This window comes from Aythya marila (genome assembly GCF_965140915.1).
Source record: "Aythya marila genome assembly, chromosome: 3".
NCBI classification, from domain to species: domain Eukaryota; kingdom Metazoa; phylum Chordata; class Aves; order Anseriformes; family Anatidae; genus Aythya; species Aythya marila.
The window spans coordinates 56178669-56203193 of NC_139044.1; the positions used below are offsets into that span (position 1 = coordinate 56178669).

The 24525-nt window shown below is 41.3% G+C and overlaps 1 protein-coding gene across 1 annotated transcript in view; it reads right to left on the minus strand.

Moving 5' to 3' along the window:
• The window catches only part of AIG1 (androgen induced 1), a 122550-nt gene that overhangs the window by 55225 nt on the left and 42800 nt on the right, over positions 1-24525 (minus strand). The window contains exon 3 of the mRNA XM_082758197.1: positions 22151-22252. Coding sequence (XP_082614323.1) covers positions 22151-22252 — 102 coding nt within the window. The remainder of the gene's footprint in view (positions 1-22150; positions 22253-24525) is intronic.

The following is a 24525-nucleotide window of genomic DNA, read 5'->3' on the forward strand; positions in this document are numbered from 1 at the left end:
TGAAAATTTCACCCCTCTTGAGGAAATAATAAAAAAAAAAAACTAGAACTTTATTTCAAGAATGATCCAAGAGAACTAATGAAGCAATCTTAACTTCACCAAAAGGAAGGCAATATAGCAGACATCCTTACTTTTTAAAAAATTTATTTTATTTTATTTTATTTTATTTTATTTTATTTTATTTTATTTTATTTTATTTTATTTTATTTTATTTTATTTTATTTTATTTTTTCTTTTATGCTATGGGAAAAGGAATAAAGCAGTGAAAAGCTAGAAGCAGCTGGGGAGGATTCCTCTTGCACAAGCTCCATGAGGACAGCTGTATGGTTATCCTCAAGGGTAATGTATACAAAAGTGGAGATTTATCTCACAGCACAACTGCAATTTCACACCATACACGTCCTGGTGGGCAGCCTGTGCAAATCGCTGTAATTCTGGCAATATAAACCACAACACAAAGTCTTTCTAGCCTATAGCACAGAAAAGATGCAGGAGGACTTCAGAAGAGCCTACTATCTCCATTGCTCCTCAGTTCCTTGGGGCACCTTTCAGAAGCTCCATGCAGTTCCTTGCCTGAAGCTCCAACCATCTGTAAACTAAGTATTTCTTCACATTTAATTTATAATTATCTTTTTCACACTGTCATCTGACCTTCCATTCAGACACCTAGTCAGGACTCCTTCTCCCTAGAAATCTGGAAGGACGGGATTGTTGTGATTTGAGCTGTGGCAACACCTTTCATTTTCATCTAAAATGTCAGAATTGGGAGGGATGAGAAACCAAACTAAACTGAACAGTGAGGTGGGTTTTTAAAAAAATGTACATCTATTGTTAGTCTCCAGCTTTAATTTTGAGAACTGTAATGAACTATATGTTTATGGAGGCAAACTTGACAAACCCTTAATCAAATTTTTCCTTTCAGAGTATAAATTACAATCATTTCCAAAATTATCTTCCACACACCACTGCAACAACAAACACAAGTCCATGCTGATGAGAATATCATCTCACTGGCTGATCTAATCTCACTGAGAGAAAGGGAGGCTTATAAAAAATGTTTAAAGACTAAACATTACAGCTAGTGCCAAGTTTCGCTTGACTCATGCTATATGGAAGCAGAGGCCCAAATAGCCAATGTTCTTCTCTGCCAGAGGCCCACGTTCTCATGTACAAACACATTTTACAAACACATTTGCCAGTCACATTTCCAGGAACCACCAAGTTCTATTAAAGAAGACATTTAGTAGCTCATATGACACCATATACTATATTTAATTTTCTCTTTAAAATGCATTACGATATGTTTTCTCAAATATAATTTACTCATAATCTAAACATAATCCCGATGGCTAGGAGTACACAGATGTCTATGTGTGACAGATATTTTGGAAAGGAAAGGCTTGAATTCATTGTTTCTGAGAGGTTCTAGATTTTACAAGGTCACTCCAGGAACTTTCAAATAATATTAAAAAAATAAAACAAAACAAAACATGAATGCATAGAAGTAACAAGCATCTGTCAGGCCACAGTTCATACTGCAGTTCAAAAGCAACACAAAGAAACGCATGCAAATAACATTCCAGTTTTGGTGCTTCTGGTGAGATTTTAACTAACCAGGAAATTTTTGGTTAAGAGCAAACCAGAAAAAAAAAGCTATGAAAAATCAGCATATTCCAGCTCCATCCTCCCTGAAGGCATCGCCGAAATGAAGACTGAAACCTCTGGCATTTCTGATCCTCCTTCTAGAGGGAAGCAGAGAGTCGGTCTTCCTTATCCCAGTGAGTAGGCTGTGCAAGTGTATGCTGGCATTTTGAGAAAGAACAGGGACGTATCAGAGGCCAGAAAACCCCTTTCCATAAGTTGTCCTCACTGAAGCAGACCCATGGGACGAAGGAGAGAGGAAGCAGTGCGGGGTGGCAGGCTGCGGCTTGGGCAGGAGCCCAGGCTGCTGAGTGCGCAGAGCCTGGGAGCGGGACCGCGGGGAGGGCAGGGCACGGCTCCGCCCGACCTCATCGAGAAGGAATCCTGGAAAATGTAATCCCGGGATCTGCTGGGATTTGCAGACCTCCATAGAAAGGCATATTTGGAAGGAGCGCAAGATAGGAGCAGTCTCCTTTCTAATAACTGAGGGAAGTCTGAAAGGAACAAGAGCTAAGAGCTGGTGCTGGTCTCTCCAGAGAGCAGGGCCACAAACCCCCGTGTTGGATTGTCCCTGCCGAAGCCAGGGAGGCAGCCAGTAACTTAACCACTGCAACACCTGGGGTAGCATTAAACCCTGTGAGCAGGCCTTAAAAAACAAAAACAAACAAACAAACAAACAAAAACCAAAACACACAACACAAAACAAACAAAACAAACCTTATTAGAAGTGGTTTTGGTTGCTTGTTTGTTTAGACTTTGCCACTGGGGAAACAACTTTCTTCAGAGTGAAGCCGTATTGTTTGTCTTGAAAATAACTTGATAGGCAAGGCCTGAAGGGAGGATTGGCCTGTAGCATGCAGGAGAAGCACACGCAGTGGTAATGGATTCAAAGGTTAAGGCAGAGTCAATGAGGAAACTAATTGGGTTAATGAATGCCCTCAGCCAGCCACCCACCCACCCCTTCACCCAAATACAATGGCGTGGCTGCACTCCAGATCTGGGTACACCCCCAGGCGGGATGAGGAGACCCAGACACCCCAGCAGCACCGTCAGAGGCATCACACAGACACGTAGGTGGTGAGCCCCGACCGTGTAACCAGACAGTGGTACCGCGCATGGTGCCCGGCAGCCTGACTGACCTGGGGCTGGCAGAGGCCCTGCTGGCTGCCGTTTGGCCTCCTGCAGTGCACAGGCTACAGGATTTTGTTCTGCAGCTGAAAGAAGCTGTTCTTTTTAAGCATGTGGGTGTCACTGAGCCCAGTGTGATCAGGTTTAACTTAACTACAGGCCATAATGCAGGCGGAAGGCTCGCCTGCTTCCCCTGCCACCTTTATAGCTGGACTCTCTCACACTGGCCCCTGAAAAGACAAGGCAGCGAAGTCAATATCCCAGCACGGCTTCAATTCAAGCAACATTTTCGGCTGCTTCACCAGCTCTAGGTGGCCCTGCCTGAGTGAGGGGCTGGACCGGATGACCTCCACAGGTCGCTCCGGCCTCAACCAGCCTGTGACGCCAGGTGGCTTCTGGAACAATCTCCCAACCTTCTCCTCTCCAATCCCGGATTCAATAAACAAACTCTAGCCAAAATTCCAGTTCACAGCTGGTAATCAGTTTACTGTGACTGGCTTATTGAAAGTTATCCCCCTGGATATACTAAAAAGAGGTGAATAATGGCTGTGCAGGCTACTGTATGTCCATATAACAGCGATGTGTTTCAGTCTGTCAGGTGTGAGTCCCTGGAAAGCTAGGTGCTACGGCAGGGCTATCTGTGCCGGATTTATGAGCATATACAATGTACCTTTGCTAAGCTCTATCATTCTATCCAAAAAGGAGAAACCGAGACTGTTGTATCTTCTGGCTTATTTGGGGCTGTGAAATAAAAAGAGAAACAATAATGCAAACTCCATGCAGGTAAACTGAGCTGCAGAATTTGCTGTCCTTCCTGGGGAAAAGCTTTTTCAAATGCAAGAAAAAAAAAGGATCGGGAGGGCTTTAAAATGAGTCCAAGGGCAGGGAGCCTTAAATTTAGCAGCACTGACAAGTAATAAGCTCACATCTGTCTCTAATACAACCAGAAGTGGTTAAGTGTTACACCTAGTCGTCTAGGTCAACTGTGTGTAAACTATTTATTGTCTACTACCTATTTTCTCTGTCAGGCTTTCCTCCTAAAATAAACAGCAGTGTGCTCCACAGAAGGCAGATGGTGACCATCTCAAGTTGTGTGTGTGCTGATGTGCTAAGGACGATCAAAATGAGCTGCGAGGGGATGCTGAACCCATGCATCTGCTCACAGCTCAGGTGCCCGTTATTAAAAGAAGGTATTGGAGCAGGGCAAGCAGATCCACCAATGCTACTGGGAGACTGCAGGATATCTCCTGCAAGACTCTGAAGGGTCTTAGGCTGATCAGTTTATCCAAAAGAAGGTACTCACAGAATCTCACCCTGCACAGAAAACAGTGATACTAAACAACAAATAAAGGGCTCTTTAGCATAGCAGTGGAAAGCATAGCAAGCTGAAGTCAGACAAGTTAGAAATTTGGAAAAGAATTAGCAGTGACAATGAGTAATGACAGGAGCAAGCTGCTAAGGAAAACAGAAGATTGTTTATCTCTTCAGTTCATGACCAAAGGCTTTTCTGAAAGATAAACTTCAGAGAAACTAAAGTTACTGGGCGCACTACAGGTGCAAGTGAAATGTTAAATGGGCCTGTGTTAAACGGGAGGTCAGACAAAATGATCTAATATTTTTTTCTGCCCTTAAATGCCATGAATGTCTGGGTTTGTCTGCGTGGTATTTGGTTGGTAGGTGAGAACTCACTCTGTTTCTGAGTCTGGATGAATCCAAGCCAGCAAGGAACCTGGAGCGGTGTAGCTGTGGTTAGCACGGTGCAGAATCCAACCTAATAAACTTGCTCCTGGCTCGGAGCTGGCTGATGTCCGGCCAGCTCTGAACACAGAATAAAGTTGCATGTCTGCAAAATACCATACAGACACACCTACCCCAACCCAGCAAGCCAGCCGCCCTCGCGCATTTTCGCAGATAAGGAGACAAAAGGCATGTCTGTGCCACGTCCTGGAACGCAGTGCAGAGATTTCGGAGATGGCACTCACCATGCCAGCTGCGCAGCCCACGGCAGCACCCTCCCCTCCATCCCAACAAAAGAGGCTGGCAGAGGGACCAGCCTGTCCCCTGGGGCCCAGCCTGTGCTGACCGGGCTGTGCTGCTTGCAGAACCAAATCTGTTTGTTGGCACAGGGGCTCTCCTACGTGGCGCTGGCAAACAACCATCCACAGCGTGGGGTAGGTGGGCACAAAGTCTTCTCGCTGCATGTGCCACTCTGAGGCAAATTATATCACAAATTAATGTTTTCTGGAGCAAGAATAAGGGCTCAAAACATGCTTGCTGGTCATGGCTGGAGCTTAACTGCTCCAAAAGGACAACCTGCATTTCCCCTCCATAAAACTCTCAGCACCTCCTCTGTGACCTCTCTCGTTTTCTCAGCACGAACCAAACTAAAGCAATTCTGACTGCAAAAGGAGCGTTGTGGTTGCACACTTTTCTGTGCTTGGCATCTGAAGAGTAAAATAATGAACAAGATGATAAGAATGTGTGTTGGACAGGCAAAGAAGGCCAAACAAGGTTAATAGATGCTAATATCATTGTCACCACCCAGCCTACCTTTACTGAAAACAGAGTAAGCAACACATTGAAAACCTCACTTTCTCAGCACAGAGCTCTGCACCAAACTAGAACAGCACAGCTTAAGCAAAGAAGACAGAACATGGTCCTAAGGGAAGACCATTTTCCAAAAGACCTTATGCCACAGGACAGAATTCATGATGTGAATAAGTTATTCAAGTAACACTGCAAACCAGAAGTGAAATTCAGATGTCCACTCCACTTGGGATCAGCTGGCCCAAAACAGTAAGAGCTGGGAAGGAATTAATATGGGAGAAAGGATTAACCACTTCTCCATGAAAATGAATATAGCAGAGTACTTTTTAAAATATCTTAAGATTTGGAAGAAGCACCAGAAGTTTACACAGAACTCAATTAAAAAATAAGAAATACAAATGTAGAAAACAATCAATATAAGCTAATGTGTCAAGCAAAACTCCTTGGTACCAGGCTGTACTTACTGTGAGACACAGACTCTTCTAGGAACAATTGACCCTTCGTCATGTGGTTTTAAAGTCATTTGGTTCTGTATTCAAAGAAATAATGCAGCTCTTCCAAAGACTAATAAGCAGTAACTGTATTCAAAGTGCAGTAGGTACGATTCTATAAGAAGTCCTGAAGTTGTAGTAAGTGTGAAAGATGAAAATGAAAAAAAATCACTGATACTAAGTACATGGCACTGAAAGTTAAGCCTTTCCTTCAGTGTAGTAAAGTGGGTGACACGTCCTACACTCACAGCACTGTCATGTATTTCATGACATTTGGATTTTTTTCTTAAGGCATCAGATTCTCAATTTACGTGATTAGTTGATAATCTCAGGTTTTATTCAATAAAAAAGGTATTTCAATCCTTCATGATGTGAAGAAGAGAAGAAGAGCTTAACACCATCTGTAAGTATTAAACTACAAAGGCAAAACTTCAAAACTTGCATTTTTCTGAGCTTCTGCTTTTTCTAATTTTGACCATTCATATGTTAATGCTTGCAGGCTTACCTTCCAGACCACTGACACCTGGTAAAGAGCCCAAAAATACTGGCACCAATACAGGATGCTCAGGGTTTATCCACATGTTTCACACTGAGACTACGTAAAGAAATACTCAATGAGAAGGACTGGTGCAGGAGCAGTACCAGCACATACGACTTTCTCCACAGGATAGCTCCTGAAAGCATCCTGTGTAGCTATGTGGGTGGACAGTTCCTTGAAAGAATAATACCCAGTTGAATGAGCATAGTATTTGGAAAGAGGCACTGGGAGTGAGGGGTGTTAAGCAGTATTTCGGCTGCTGCAGATACACTATAAAACATGTTAAACAATTGAAAAAGACACATTGATGGCAGAAAAGAGACATCTAGGATGATAGCAAACAAAGTTAAGTTTTTCCGTAACCATAAGACTTTAAAAGTTGAAAACTCTTTCTTCCATCTCTATTGTGCACCAGTATGATTCTCAAGAAAACACCACCCCAGTTGCTGTGCTAGGAACAAAAACAGGATGGATATTAGACATTGGAAACTCTCCATTTGCCTTTACCACAAGTTGTTTTTTTTTTCTTTTTCCTTCATAAGAAGGGCAGCCGGGCATTCCCTTGAGGCAAACAGAGATGTTTTCAGAACATCATGCAACAGGAATACTCCCTGACAACATGTCTATAATAATATGTTCTAAGTACAACTTTCTGTGCTGCACCTCAGGCTGTTTGGTGGTGGACATATTTTTATGCCCATTCATTCCCTTGGACCTGTGCAGGGACCAATGCAACTACACAACAGCCTTTAAAAAGCAGGACATCTCATTTGGCCACACATATGCTCCTAACTAGTCAACATGTCCATAAAACTTTCTGAGAAAGTATCTATGTATCATCATTATCCAGTTTCTCAATCAGCAAGGTGGAAAAGGTTATGATGAAAGAAATGTACTTAGTCACTCGGTGTCTGGCGAGAGGCAAGATTCCAACCCACTCCTCATCCCAGCATCTGGTTTCCTTACACAGCCTCTCTGTGGCCAGACTTTGATAAAGAAGTGAAAAGTGAGACAGTGCCAAATGCCATCCATGGCTCTGCTGTGGATAGACTTGCAAAGGGAAAAAAAAAAAAAAGGAAGGAAGATATTCTGGGTTCGTTTCAGTCCCCCAAGGCTTCACTCAGCACACAGCAAACATAAGTACCACCCCAGGCGGTGCTTCCCTATGCACTAACAACAGGTCCTGGGCTTGAGGGGTATGCTAGAAAGCCCGTCTCAGGTTTGGTAGATGCCCTGCTATGAACGCAGCAAGAGGAAGAAGATTTTTGACTCTCACATGCTCTCAGAGCAGCTGCCTTCTCTTTGCATTGCTGTGAACCACAGCTGCAGTAGCCCTGTTCACTGAAAATAAAATTTCTCTGTGCTGCTGATGGCCCTTTCCTTTTCACATCTGGAGACTGTTAACTGTTTCCCATGTGGTCCGAGTTTTAGCAGCAAAAACACTCCAACGAATTCTAGTAAAATTGATTTATTTTTATTAACTGGACACTGGATACCAAAATAATGCTGTATGAGCGACTTTATTCTCCCTTCCTCTTCAAATTGACATTTCACCTCGACCTGTTCTACAAAATTATTTAGGGGAGCCTCGTGTTTTAGCGGTTGGAAGTTCAGAACTGAAAAGGTCAAAAGCTGAAAATAATTTAACCGTGACATCTCTGCTGTTTAGGAGAGCCTAAGTACCTGTGAGCAGCAGAAGTCGCAGCTGAAACTCAAACTTGACTCTGTGAGGCTGTGACTGCCCTGTGGCTACCAACAGCTCGGAGCCACCCCACTTTGTGCAGTCATAATTTGCTGACATGGGAAGAATTATAGTAGCAGAAATGGAGCACACTGCTTCAAATCTTTGAGGAACAAAATACTACAGGAGCAAAAAAGTACATATATATATTTATATTTATTTTTTGCAACTGCATGAAAGAAGAATCCAGATAAATACAGCAAGGGGGAATGCAGAGTGGCGCTGGGAAAATGGTTTTAAGCTGCTGGCATGGAGGAAAAATTACCCACGTCTTGGACAGCACAATTTACTACTCTTCCGGGCCCTCTTCCCAAGCTTTTCTGCTGCCCACGCTGCTACAGCATTTGTTGCTGTGTGAGGGGCTGACAACCCAACACACCCTGGGCTGCAGCCTGAGGCTTTCTGCTGCTGCTGCTGTGGCAGAGGAGTGTGCTCGCACTGCGACTGTGCTAGGGAGGGTATTTCATTCGGGGATTTACGTCGTGGAGAAAGGTGATGGAGTGCAGGATGCACAAGGGCTGTGTTTGGATGGCTTACATCTAATTTATGCACGGGTGTATAGAGGCATGGACTGCTCAGAGAAGGCTGCTGAACACACCAGGCTCCAGCTGTAACGTGGTGCAGCAAACCTAAACAGCTCCTGCCCCAGGCAAGCACTGCCTTCTGGAGAAAAGGTTTATTGCTCAGCCCTCATTGCCACATACTCAGGAAAATGAAAGAGAACGGATTTTATTTCCACTACAAATCATGCACAGCACCAAAACCCTTTGTTGCAGTCAGAAGAAAAGCAAAGGTCTTCCTGTTGTATCCCCAAAAGTAAGACCTAAGCTTTGGAGATTATGGACCAGAGAATCATTTTAAGAGTTTTAGATACCATTCCCACTTAAGAAGAAAAAATGTGAAAATCGTTAAGATAGTGGAGAGATTCCTGCAGTATAAGAAGAAATTATCTTTGAAGATTTTGAAAGCAGTGCCACCGAGCCTTGCAGCCCCTAGGTCAATGCAAGCCACTGATGCAAGAGCTCAGGCAGGGAGGGAGTGCCTGCCAAATTCCTCCTAACTGAAGCTGAAGACACTGGCCTCTGAAGGAATAAGAAAGATGGAGATGGTGGACTAACTTCTTCAGAAACACCACCACCTCTTCTGAGGGGAGCAGGAGATCTACAGGCACGGATAGATAGAGGCTGGTGCCTATAAATAGCCCCAAGCTGGCAGCACTACAGCAGTAACAGAAGCCAGACTGTGGTAACAGCCGGCTTCGCTGTAGAAATTTTCATCTTAATGCCATCTCCCTTCTTGCCTTGGGAGACGCACTCAAAACAGGTCTGGATAGTATATTAAAACTCTATCGTGCTTTCAACAAGGTTTCACAAGGTTACACGGGTAATTTTTCAACATCGCTTTAGAAAACTGCATTACTTTTTCTTTGGTTCAATCTCTACGCAATAACCTATAAAATTCCTAGATTTCACTGCTTATATGAAAATGCCAAGGAATCTGACCTTAAAATACAGTTTATATACATAGCAAGTTTTCTTTACAACAGCAGTAAGGAACTTTATAGCGAAAGAATTCAGATAAACTAGCCAGATTAAAGAAGCAAATATCCTTCACTCCTTTGGCTGAAGTTGTTATTTTAAACTGATATATGTGATTTATTCCTTCAGAATTGATGTCACACCTCAATATATTAAAAAAGAAAGAAAGAAAGAAAAAAAAAAAGCCTAGGTAAACGGTCTGCAATACTCTTGTAAAGTTTAATTAATTTGCTTGCAAAGTGACCTGAGCTATCTGGAAAGATTAAGTACTACTTTCTCTTCTTAGTAAAGGTTAGAATATGGTTGGCAGTTCTGCTGCAGTGATGCAAAAGAGGTTGTTTCCCATGAATATAACAAAAACACGAGATTCTCGTGTACATCACATCTGCATTGCATGCAGAGTGAGAGCAGGAGCTAGAAGCAGAGAGGAGTGAATCCCACCACTTTTCTAACCTTCTGACGCTATGGGGCTTCTGGGGCCCACATTTCCTGCAAGAGTCAAGGGGAATAATTTGCTGCTGTCACTTGTACTGACAGTAATGGCCTTGTCTGTGTCATCTGTCAGGGGACTAAGCAAGGACTAGCTCTGTTTAAACGCTGTGTGGTAGAAACATTGTCAGAGACTTTTAAACGCCAGCAATTTTACATATTGCTATTTATATTTTGAAATTGCAGTCACAATGCCATTTGAGTGTTCAGACTTGCCTCTCTCTGCTTGACAAGGTATAGGTGGGATGTTCCATGTACAAGCCAATTTGATATAATTTGCTTTCAGGTTCACTGCAAAATGTTCTTCTTTACACTGTAAAGAGGCTTACCGCTTACCAAGAGGCTGTACAGTATTATATTACATGGTAATGGTATTTCCAGAAAAAAAAAAAAGAATTGCACACGAATAAGGCAATGAAAATATGCAGGTAACCATGGCTACTGTTGTGAACTAAATAACATTTTTTATACAGCTGTGAATATTTGTATTGTTGCCAGTTAAGCTGTAGAGTTCAGATTCGAGACAGGGCTAGTAAACACTGAATTCTTGCCCGAAGAAAGGTACTTCCCAAAGTGAATGCAGGCCTCTACATCATGCCACTGCCCATTTTAGTGCAATTTTTTGTCTAGTAAACACTTCTCATTTGAAATAATCAAAATACAACCCTTCATAGCCAGTAGTCAGTGATAGACTTTTGCACAAGTTACCTTTTCTGTCTTAAGGGTATTTTTACTTCTGTCCCTCTTGCCATGTACCTGCAACTGCAGTTCAATAAAGGCCTTTGAAATATCTTTGTCTCAATCAAAGAGACTTTTGGAAGATCTTAAAGAGATTTCCAAGCAGAACTCCCAAATTTTCTTGGTAGTTTTACTAATGGTAACATCCATCTGGACAGCAACAGAAAAATCAAGTCCAAATAACAGGGGAGATGAGAGGGGCCTTTTCTGCTTTGACATTTTTTTGAATTTCCAAGTTCATCCTTGTTAAGTTATCCTTTTGTTTACATGTCAGAGTCTTTCCTCTCAAACCATCAGTCATCAGAGGACGAATGGAAAACTAAGGGATCTTTCGTCTGATAAAAAGGTACGCCCAAAAAATTATTTGGAACAAGTAGATAGTAGTTGCTATACTAAAAGAAAACAAAAACCCAAAAGCAGCTAGTGAGATGGACCTGTACTCCCAGTAATACAAACAAACCACAAATAATGAAATGCCTGTTGTAACTAAGTGAAGGAGAACTTAGAGCAACACCTCTCTGTTCAAAGATCGAGTCACTTCTTCCTTGCAATAGAGCGAGAGTTTGAAACCCAAGTGTGTGCTCTTTCACTCCCTGTGAATCTGTCTCCCTTGCCCAGTTTGGAGAGGAAGGATCAGTTCTTAGTAAAAGCTCTGGGTATCAAAGTAAATCCAGATTCACTTTGCAGTTGGATCTCTAACAAACTTCGGTAACCTCAGGCAAATCACAAATTCTGTGTTTCAGGTTCTTCTCTGGAATATAAGCCACTTTTCCCAATCTTTAACTCTTTTGTTCATTTAGACTGCAAGAGGTTTGAGGAAAAAAACATTTATCTGTATCAAGTGCTCAGCTTAAAGTTACTTGAGATGTCATTAAAAAAGGTACTGTTGTTATTACACCAATAGCCAACCTACCATACTAACATCCTACAATCTTAGCAAGCCGAGGACATGGAGAGCACGACTGCGGGAGGCTCAGCAGCAGAGTGCTTGGGCAAGCGACTGGGTGATCTGAAGAGCCCCAGGGACAGGGGACAGAGGAGCAGTGAGGGTATAAAGCACTTCTTTTGTTTCTGTATGCACAAAAAAGTCAGACAAAATCATTCTGCAAACAGTGATCCTGCACAGTGCTCACAGGAAACCAAACGAAGCCGAATTTCTGCATGCTGCTCTAGGATAAATGGAGGGTCGCATTTTCAATATATGCTGGGTACTTGAAGCTTCTCTTTCAAGCTTTCTCTCAGTGATGTACAGTACACACAATTATCACCTCCACGTTCTACGGCTCTCTCCAGCTGACTACTATTAACACCTCTTTATTTCAATATTTGGTTTCCTCTACTTTGCTCGCTTTTCTGTCTTTTCCTCTTGACAGCCTCTAAGACTATCACTTTTTCTCCCAGCTTCTGACACATGCATTTCTTTCTCCTTCTAATTCTCTGTGATTTTTCATCTTTCATTCTTCTGTTTCAGGAGCGAAGACCAAAATGACAGCCCCCTTATGTCTCTGATCTAAGAATACATATATTCACCTTTCAAAATGATTTGCAGCTGTATTTTTAAACAACTTGCAGCCAACGCACATTTGTTTGTTAATGGGAACATCAGTAAATCTGTGTACTAGTAAAAACACATTTTAATGGATGTTTCCTTTTTAGAATGTGATATCATTTCCCATTTCATTTTTAAAAGTGCCTTAAAATACAAAGTTCAGTAGACCAACATACATATTTCATCTTTCCCATAAATAGTTCATGAAAATTTTCTACATTACATATTGTATTTGCAAAAGAAGCCACAAAAATGTGCATAGTAGTGACTCAGCAGTTTGGAACTCTGCATATAGGGTTTATAGAAAGAGGGTAAAACTCAAAATAACAGAATAAAAACCTAAAAGCCCCAAGATGCAAATAAAATTTCTTCCTGTGGGAAACAAACTTAAGGATGTGATTTGAATATTAGAGCCGTTTTTGATAAGGAAGGATTTCCTTTCCAGGCTTATTTGAACTTTCTATACTACGCATCACGTCAGCCTACAGTGTTTTATGAGATACTAGTAGCCTGAAATTCAGTGCACAGCCCTAGGTTATGTTATTATTTGGAGTGGAGGTCACTTCTGTTCTACAGAAGAACGGACAGCAATACCAGCTTCTAGCTCTTAGCTGTGTCTGAACCCATGAACCTCAAAGTAATTAGTAAAAAGGCCATTCACTTCTTCATTGCAACTGAATGAACTGGATGCTAAGGCACATGAAAGGGGAATATCTGTGAACACAGTGGGTATTCTGGTCTGGGGCTGCAGCTGCCCTGCTTGGGACACTTCATAACCAGAATAGGGCACGGTGATATAAATCCTGTAACAGCCACCACTGTCGTGTTAACTGTCATTACAGAGCCACACAAGATGCAGATGTTAATAAAGACACATAAAAGCTGGCTTTTGATCGAACATTATGCAATTTCTGTAATTATTCAGTGAAATAGTGGCAGAACCAGGAATAAAACTGAAATTTAAAACTAGGGTTTAAACAGCGCCTCAAGTACACAGCCTTACTTGTTTTGAAGAGAAAGCAAGCTATGCAGAGTTAAAGGACACCAGCTAATATTGCAAGAAACGGGTCAGAGGACACACAGGCCTGCCTTTTGCCACCTTGAAGCACCTCTGAGCCCAGTGCTGCTTCTCCACGGTGGAGCTTTTCCTGCTCGGGAAGCTGTGGTGTCAGAGGGAGGCACAGAGCCACCTTCTCACCCTCATGGTCCCTCTGAGAAGTGCCACCTCTGGAAGGCCACTCTTTGTGCCGGGCAGGGCACCAGGCTTGGACATCGGTGATTTAGGTGAACGTCCAAAGATAAAAGGGATTATTGCAGACCTGTGTGACTAGTGGCAGCGGCTTACACGTCTATCAAAAATACCCCTCAGGCTACACCCCAAATTTGAATCTCTTGTATTTGAGGAGCTACTAAAATGCAGTTTTTACCAATTTGTTTCTATGTGGGAAAGTAAAAATATGGGGACTGAACTGCCCAGCAGGGTAGAAACCAGGTTATGTCAGATGCTCATAGGCCACCATGAGCAAAAGTAGTTCCCAAGCTCAGTCCAAAACCCTTGATTTCTACAGATCAATGTGCACAAAACATTACTGCTGTGGCACTACTTCAACATATTAATCATCTGAATATGAAATGCTTTCTCCAGAAGTGCTGTCTGTTTCCAAATACAAAGACGTGTAAAAAGACAGCAATTAACAAAGAGAAAAGTTACTTTTAAAAAGTGGTAATTTGTTACAAAAACAATGTCAAAATATTTCCTTGTATTAGCATTCCTGTAGCGCTAATGATCTCGTGATGGAGGGAGAAGTAATATCTTTTATTTCACCAGCTTCAAGGGCTGGAAAAAGCATCTAAGCTTTTGGGATGAAACTCCCTTCACCAGGTCTGCTGATTCCTCTGGTATCGTGTCCATGAGAAATAACCCACTTTCCAACAATGATAAATAGGTAAAAATCTGGTCACTGAGTTAGTGCATATGTCTTCAATTGAAGGAAATGCTGTCTGCCAAGCTTCAACCAAGTAGATCATAGGTCTGTGAAAAAAAAAAGAATCTAAAAGCATGGAATCCAGTTGCTATAGCGGCAAATTAAACAAATAAATGAGATACCATGGAATGCTGCAAAATATTTGTGGTCTGATTAAGTCATATTTGCCACATGTGTGAATCCTAACAGCACAGTTTAGTACAGTGGGTACAACATAGTACAAATACACTTTTATCATATATACATATTAATTCTTATCTGAGTGAGTGCTAATGAATGTTAACAAGTGTGTCCAAGGATACAAAACACTGCACTTTATTGTAATCATAAGGCAAACTATAGTCCTCTTAAGTGCATAAAGATAGACAATAACTGCATATTAAGCTATTATGTCTTTGAAACAATACTTGCATCCTTTCCTGTGTTTGCATGGCCTGCTGAAAAGATAAGGCTTTTTTGTAGTGATCACTTCTAAGATGACTTTCAGACGGGGTGCTTTACAATACACAACCTGTAGCAGGGAGCTGACATTCTGAACTTTCTTTAACATGAGCAACACCCCCAGTATATAATTTTTTTTTTTCCAGTGAAACGTTCTCCTTTCTTGATAAAAGATGTTCTTTGAATGTACTTATTGTTAATCATAATCCTGTATCAGTCAGTTTGATCTGATCACCTGCCTATGTTCACAGGAAAAAAAGCACATGAGAAAAAACAGAAATCTATTATGTTGAAAGATAAAGCAGGCACCTGATTTTAATTAAGAGAGAAAAAGGCATGCAGATTGTTATCAAAATGCTTATAAATTGTTGACGCGTTTTGTACTGATTTAGAAGTTGAACATTATTTTATACCCTGCAAACCACATATCTGCGATGTTGTGTGGTAGCAACAGAAAGACATACCAGCTTAAGCACCCCAAAAGAACTGTGCATGGCTCCAGCAGTGACTAGGATGAGCAATGTAAGCTGCCCTGAACGTGAATGGTCAAACAAAACTGGCATTCTTAATGCTGTCAGAGTTATGGGGACGAAGTGAATGGGTTCCTGTCCCACTCTGCTGCTGGTTTAACAAACAAACCCTGCCTTCCAGGGCCAAACCCTGGTTCTAGGAAAACACTGCTCAGAGCACTCTCCACACCCAGAGGAAGACAGAAAGTCTAAGACGCCCTTTGGACATCTTTCTGGGGCTTTTCATTGGGCGTTTGTTTTGTGCCCATAGTAATCGCTTCGCCAAACATTTCTATGAGCAACTTCATCTGAAAATCTGTTTCTGAGCTTTATTATTTCTATTACCACTATTATTAATTTCAAGGTTACCCATGGCTTTTTCTGTTAGAGCAGAAAGGGTTGAAATGCAGGCGGTACTCTTCCTTACCACTGGTGCCTCAAATACATGATCTTCCAGCATGCTCGCATCCCTCAGCAAGCAAATAAGCTCATCTGACTGCTGTAACATGCAACACAACTCTCACTTCACATCTGATTGGGAAAAATAAGGCACACTCTGATGAGGCTTGTTTTCAGCAGCAGGTCTGGAGGTCTGAGGGTCGGAGTTTTGAGGGTCAGTCAAGATAGTGGACAGCATTGCCAGATAAAAACAGAGATAGCGAGGCACCTGTGTCATTCTACAGACAGCACCTGGATACAATTCATATGAACTTCGTAAAAACAAGTTGCATGTGGTTTTATCCCTAAGAAGCTCCTGGCATTTCACCATGCAAAAATTACTTTGTCTACCCTGTAGACCTATGTCCAACAGCAACAGAAGCCATTATACCCCTCTCAACAGCAGCACCACTGAGCCATCTCCTTGCTCTCACCTCCTCTGATTAGCAGATTGCAGGGAAGTTTTCCCAGGGAAGTGATGGAAAGAAGAGTATGAGTTCCTTACCACATCATTTCCTCTTTTTAACTTTTTCCTTCTTTGCTTCCCTCCCCAAGATCCTCTTTATCATTTTGCCTCTTCCATCTTGTTTACATTACTTTCTGTTTCCTTTTTTATTCACTTGCTTCAGCTGCCTTTTTTTTTTTTCTTTCTAGGTTGGAACAGTATCAGCTGACTTTGATTCTTTTCTTTCCTCACACCTATCTTTTCCTCTCGTCTGACTATCTTTCCCTAACCTCTTTTTTTGCTCTCTCCCCTTCGCCCTTCCTTTGACAGCTTCCCTCCTTGTTTTGCTGTGGACACTATGGGCTTTCAGCCTCTGTGCTAACAGGCTGAGTTACATCACCTTGTCAGCAAAGGAAGGCAAACTGCAGAAAAATATCTGATCTGGGGAGCTTGGCTCTCAGGCTTTTCATTTGTAATGCTCACCTCTAGAACAGGGCTCACAGGTTTAACTTAAAGACTCAACAATATTTTATGACAGGTCTACCATTATTATGTGTTGGGTGCTTATGCATGGGGAGGAGGCTGCGTGTGTGCTTTCTGTGGATTACTAGAAATAACAAATACCCAGAAACATTCAGCACCTGTGCTCAGTTAGAAAGCTGTCTTCAACTTACTGTGAAGAGTCTCCTCTGGCAGCTATACAGCGGTGTTAAGGCCAGCTGCCCACTCCACAAAAACACCGTGATGTTACATCATTAGGTGAAAGGAATTTCCTAATGGTCTCAGGGGATGCCACCCACGTAATTCCGTCTTCTTTGTCTAGAAGCCTCTCTCAGTTTGAAAGTGCTAGCTATCACAAATTTTGACATGCAACCAATTTCCAGGCCCTTCACATAAGTAACAGAAAATCAAAAACAAACAAAAAAAAACACTACACATTTTTATGCGATTGCTCTTCTTCTCCCCAGAGTGGGGGGATAATTGGTCCTACTGTATTCATGCTCCAGTTGTGGAGCTGGCTGATAATGAGGAGCGATACCAGACACAGCAGCATAACTACAGTATGAACATGCAAGGAGTGTACAGATCCAACAGGATTATTTTCACTCTTTTTATAAATACTCTGAGTCCCCAAGGGACCAACATCAGTGCTATTCTTTTCTTAAGGCAGATGTTTAAATCATAGCCATCTAGAACTGGGTATTCTGTGGGAAATGAAGTTTATAATTAAGCTACAATTTTTCCATGATTGCTACCAGAAATTTTGCAAGCTATGTAACAAGTGGAAAATACATCCTGGAGCACTGGAGATCTTATTCACACCTAGCATAAGAAAATAGTATAGATGATTCAAGAAGAGCACTTAACTTGTAATATCTTTGAGAGCCCTAAAAACTGGATTTAGAAACAAATCCAGGAAAAGGTTAAATTTCTAGATATAAGCATGAGACATTACCAAGGTGCACTATATAGAGTAAAAACAGCCCCCATATGGGATGTTGGTGTATTAGCATCCTCAAGAAGTATAATACTATACTACGCTACTTCAAATGAGTCATTTATGAATAGGATTTTAGGACAACACACTGGATGAAAACACTTTGCTGAAAGAAAGGTCATTTCCTTGTTTGTACATCAGAGTGAGCATGGTGTAGCAACTGACCTGACTAATGAGGATGAGACAGTTTCACCAAAAATCACTAGTTTTGGACCTTTGAACCTCTACAGGTCAGGTTAACATAAATTTTAATTTTTGCTTAGCTTTTGTATTTTTATGCTCACTGAATCATTAAGGAAAAAAGCTTTCAACCAGAAAAAAAAAAAAAAAAAAAAAAGAAAAAAAAAAAAAGGAACAAACCAGCCAAGGCCACTGGATCTAAGACAAGACTGCCAGGAAGAGCAAAAGTCAGATAGGTGGCGGGAAGGGCTCTGTACCACTCTCCAGTGGGCTGAGGTTTTCAGCTGAGCAGCCAGAAAGAAAAAGAGGGGCAACTTGACAAAGAAGAAAAGATGTGTCACTTGGACAGGCTCCTTCCTCTCTTGTTTGTGTCTGCTATTTGTCCCTGGTTTTGTGCAACCTCTTGAGTGCCTTTGTTTCCAAAAAGTGGAATGAAAAGAATAGATTGCTGAATGGAAAGAGTGCATACAGATTGTAGTGGCACATAACCCATACAATAATCAATTTTCCAGCTCCTCGGAGTCTGACTGTATTCCCCTTCCCCAGCCTCTCTCCTCTATAGAGTTTTCTTATAAAGACAACTCTTTGTTTCCGACCTCCAGAGACATTAAACTCTTCACTAAGTAAACTCTATCTCTGTATTTTACTTTCCTTGCCACAAACAAAAGATGATTCACATCTTTAAAAGGAATTTGGGACAGTGTCTATGAAAAACACAGAAGGACTCTTGCTGAAATGGTATGCTAACTTGGATAAATACTGTATGCAATCCTGCCATGTAACCTGGCTCAAAATCAACAGTGCTCAAGCTTAAATTAATTCAGACTACAGATCTGTTTATGTGGGCATCAGTTAGAATAAGGGCAACCTCTAGTTTTATAGTCTGTGCTAATATCGAAGAGAATATCACTTTTGGAAGCAGATGCTCTCCGTGCATCATCCTACCCAGTCCCAACACAAAAGGGTAAAACAAATGAACAGATATGAATTCTGTTACTGTGACATACCAGTATAAAGCACTGAAGGTTAGCCTTTGATTAAAAATGCCCAACACTGTTACAGATCACATAGATGGCCATCGGAAAAGGGAAATAATATTTCTCATAGAAAATACACCTATGGAATATGGGGTTGATGTGGATCCACAGTGCAGGGCAGTCTCAAGAACATGAACAGCATCTTTGACGGAAAAGTTCAGTAATTTTGCAGCTAAAATGGTAGCCAGCAAAGATTAATTCATCTGCATAATACCTAATAAATACAGGAAGTGAACGTGACACTTCAGAAACAGACCCAGGCTTAGATGTAGCCTTACTCTTCAATATTCGTCTTTACAGAGGTAGATTATTCCTACTGAGAGAAGCTTAACATCAGCTATTCAGATGTGGTCCTTCGCGTAATAAACACAGATGAAGTCCTTGCTCTGCTAAAAGCAACAGCAACCCTGCCCTTGCTCCCCCCATGATTTCTCAAGCCTTAGTGATACCATTGGTTATGAATGAATCAACTGACTGAGGTGGTGAAATATATGAGCTTTATGGAACGGTACAACTCTATTAGTCATGCCTTTCACAAGTGTACGAATCTGTATGTATGGGGTACCATCTGGTACCACAATGTGCCACCAACTACACAGATCTTCTGTAGACAAGAATTGTATTTTTAACGATTGTAACATATATGTAATAGAAACATCGTTCTTAAAACCAAAGACAATTTTCATAGTCTGGTAAATCGTTTGTGATTTGACATTTGTGTACTGTGATGAGCCTTTGAGTCTTCTTCTGTTTCTACAAAACTTTATAAACAATATTAAGAGTAATATTAAGAGTGAATTGGTAATGGGATTGCATAGCCCTGGGGCTCATTTCCCTTAATTATATACAAAGTTCTAACTGCAGAGAATGGATGCAAAGGTGGCAGAAGGAAAAAGGGTGAAGAAAACTAATTACTGTGAACTAACAAAGCAGCATACAGTGCTGCACAGAGTACTTCTGCTTGGGCCAGTGCACTCAATCAGGCCAGCCCTTCGAACAATTCTTCATACAGTCTTAAAGACAGTCACCCTAAAATGGTTTTAAAGTATGAATACTCCACAGTATTTGATGTATGTCCATATTACTGTTGAGAATGATTGCTGTTATTAGAGCCACAGGTTTTATGACTTATCTTTCCTTTTCACCTTGTGAATTTTGCAGGCTGATGTTGACGGTTGAGCAACTTGTTACAGCTAGTTATAATACACGTCAGAAACTTCTGAAAAAAATGATTTTTCATTTAAAGTAGGGAGTCTTCTCACCATGGAAGACCTTACCATTTTTGTTGAATTTTTCCACTTTTTGTGGCTATGTTTTCTAAGCACGTGCTTAGGGAAAACAGTAGGAAAAAACCTGAACAGACTGTTTACAGGTAAAATTAGCATTTAAACTCAAATCATTAGGAGCCGCACCAGGTACTGTAGGGAATGTTCACGGAGAACAGGAACTCATCATCAACAATGTAGTAACAGAAGGACCCAACTCTTCCAGTCTGATTTCATTCTGCCAAGGGTAATGAATCTCTTCTGTAAGTTTTGTTGTGCAAGGTTAGGCTCCAGCACAGCCACTCTTGAGTTCAGAAAAATTATCACCAAGCGTGCACAGCTGCTGTCAAAATGTACAAGAAAAGATGAGAATAAATGTTTACTTCGGTAGAAAACAATAGCTGTGGACTTCGACTTTTCTGAAACTCTGTTGCTAGAGGTCCTACCCTTTTGCAAGGGGACCTTTATCATGTTCTCTAAAAGCCACCATGTCAAAGTTGTAACTCCGCTAATAAATGAGGCCAGCATTCTCAAGGTAGTTTATGAAGATCAATTTCTCCCCAGAATCTCCATCCTCATCCCCCAAACCCCACCGTATTATGATGGGCAATGCATCAGAATTAATTATTATGAAAGCTGGTGAAGATAAATTGATGGCTAAAGCATCAACAAGAATTAGACTGAAAGGTGGTGAAAAGCCCAACAGTCATGAGCCTTCCCTGTGACCGAGCTGAAGAACACTTGGATAAATGGAGACCGACACAGCAAACGATTCCTTTACAAAGGACTGTCAAAAATGCCTTCTATAATGTTCCAAGCTGAAAATAAAGATGTCTAAGATGAATGCACGCAATTCATTTCAGCAAATGCTAGTGTGTCCAAAAATTACAAACAGAAGACTTCTTCAAATCTATCAGTAAGTATATACTTCTAACAAAGAAACAGGAACTTGAATTGCCTTTTAGATATGGCAAAGAAGAGACTTCCTGAATACACAGGACCACTTGTTGTCAAACGCTTCACTTTCACGAAAAATGTTACAGGTCAGGCACTTTCACTATGTGCAATGTCACCTGGAAGAAGCGTCATCGGAGTTGGCACTGATGTAGTGTTGGAAAAAATGTACGTATGGCTTGGTAGTGCTTACAAGTGTTCGGTTTGTGACCTCAAAACTCAAAGGAGGACAGTCCAAACAAACACAGTAAGATTCACCAGTCTCTTTGCTCAGCTCTACACATACACATCATCACGCTGTTTTTCTCACAACATCATAAAAAATTACAGTACCTAGCAGAAGCTGATGCTCCTCTTATCAGTAGGAACTCTCATACTGCTCCTTTAACACAAACAATTTAGGGAATGAATAAATAGCAATGCCATCAGCCCCACTCCACAAAGGAGCAATTTATCAAAGTCAACAGCAGTGGACAAATCTTGATCTGCTGCAGATGTGCTGAAGGATAAGCTCTGTTGTCATCTACTGATGAACAACAGTGCCAAGTGGATTGCCATGGCTTGCTATGGAAAACAAAATAATAAAGAAATATTTTGCACCAACACAGCAAGAGAAGCAAACATTGCATCTTTCAACTCCAAATACTGCATAAAATGTAGTAAGCACCTGTTGGAAAAATGTAGCCCTTACCATTTAAACATACAGTTGAGAGAAATAATGTCCTCCTTGACATACCAGATAGGGATGGAAAGTTCAAATTTCTTCAAATAAACTACTTCTATGAGTACAGATTCAGCAATTTTAAAACTACTACACCTTTGCCTTAATGCATGTAATTCCACATTTTAAAAAAATACTCTGATACAGGTTCTGATATACAAGTGTGGTATACTTCAAAAATTAGAAAGTAAGATTATTGCTAAGTGTACACGGAGTCATACACATGGAATCTTAGACTTTTATTCACACAAGGAAGCATTTGTATCACTTTACTCACCATTCCATGATTCAGCCATGCTGGTATAAAATTATCAAGCAGCTTTGGGTAAACCAGTTCTCTGTCATAGATATAGATGCTCCAAAACATCGTCACAACAAACTAAGAAAAAAAAAAAAAAAAGAGAGACAATTAAATAAATGTTTCTGAGCAATTAGCTACATATTCTAGATTGCAAAGTGAGGCATTTAGCAAATGAACTATGGACAGGTATAGATACAATTGTTCTTCAACCCAATCTTGCTTTAATCAATAATGTGAACCTGGATTATTCTTTGCATTCACTGTTCCAATTTTTCTTTTTTTTTTTTTTTTGACTTTCAGCCTGGAAAAAAAAATCTCTTCTTTTGACTTATGTGCCTGTGGCCAAATTACAACGGAGTACTGTACTTTAGTAGCAGATGTGGTGCATAAATAATGTTCCACCACTAATGGGACAGCAAACAAATGGAAAATCAGACAAAATATCACTTGGAATTCATAAAACGTATAAGTATGAAGCATTCATCCCTGAACGGAAGTCTATAAACTCATCTTAGCACTTTTTAATGTCAGCCATCAAAATAGCATTATTAAAAAAACCATTAACACTTCAGGCAGCCTGCACACAATTCGCGGACTGGGATGCACAGAGAAGAGTTCCAGTATTCCCCTCACTTGTCAGCACAAATTTTGCCCTAGCTCTTGTCAGAGACTATTTACTAGGAGCCCAAAGAAAGACCATTATTTCCTCTAAACTGAGGGCAGGACAGATGGCTCAGACAAAGTTTGTGCTAGGCTCAACATTTGCCAAATTGTCACTAATTCATTAAAGATAATCTGATGTCTGAAAAGCAAAGACAATATAAAACCACAGAAAATTACAAAAATAAGAGTTTTAGATTACCTTAGCTGGGGAAAGCACAGAATCTGTAGTCTTCTAATTAAAACACAATTGCTTTTTTACCTTGAATTTGAGCTCTTAGTTCTGTAGTAACAAAAGGCTTATTGCTTACAGCAGTAAAAAACAATACCTAGGCCAGGCGCTTTTCAGGGACAATTTGGAGGGGACCTCTACACTGTAGCAACATGTCCAAGTTCCAGGTTTGAGAGACAACAGATAGGACTTCCACTGAAATCAGCAGAGAAATACTCATTTACATCTGAACCGATTTGGCCCATGATCTTACTTAGATGGATTAGGAGTAAACTTGGAGGAGAAGAAGAGAGAAAGTGCAAGAAACATGGGGTGAGCACAGCGAGGCCAGCAAATTACGAGTATGTGTGACAGTGTAGGTATACATGTAAGTTGTTTTCATGTGCTTCTGAGTCTGGGAAGCTAAAACTGAGGTTATGGTTTATCGACGGCACCTTGTTCTAGCTCAGAAACACACGCCTCGGCCAGGCAGCTATGTGAGTGATCCAACACTGTACGCTGTTCCCCCGGCGTGCATACAGTACATAGTTTCTTGGTTTCCAGCACACTCGCCCATCTGTTACGACAGCTATCAGTGCCTGCTCGGAATAAGCTCGGAGACCATTTGACTAGTACACAGAGGCCAGGAATAAAAAACAGGGTATGATGGACGGCCCGAAAAATATTGCGAGTGTAAAGTACCCCACAAGAAGTCTCTCGTCTGGCATTGGCACAGCCCAGCTCTTTACACACCTGCTGACACATGAGTGCCAAGATAGGAATAGCTGAACAGCGGGGAAAATGGAAGCAAAGTATCCTCTTCTCTATAGGCTTCCTAGAAGTCATGCATTATTACCGTGGGTCTCTGAGAACCTGCTAAGACCAACAGAGACATAAAACCTCACGGAGATTCAGGTGCATGAAGAACATGATTAGATAATGCTTTTTTCCAAAGGAGTCTCACAGCCAGGACAATCACCCAGAACTACACTGAACCTCATTGCACGGAACACAACATAGCTGGCATGTTTCGCTCTGCGATTTCTGTGTGGAGCAGCATAAAACAATTGACTTTGCCATGGAGGTAAAGATAGGAAAAGAGGGGATGTGCCATCTGTCCCTTTACCAAAGTCAGCCAATGGATGGAACGAGATCAACCTAGCTGGTTGCAGCCATCTGGAGGTACAGACGGCAAACGCTGCTTGGCGAAGCACTATCGCAAGGTAGACATAAGGTAAGGGAAGTGCGCAAAGCCCAGAGAGTTACAGAACCAACCTGTCCCAGAGGATGGCCAGACACAAGACAACACAGCGCCCTGGGGAAGATCGCTCCCAGTGTCTGGATGGTTCACCTTGCCTTTCTTTACGATTTGCTCATTTGTGTAAAATGAATCCCAAAAACGAGCTGTTGAACTGTGAACTAGAATGAACTACAAAAATGAACAATTTGGATAAAAAAAAAAGTTATTAATGAGGACTTC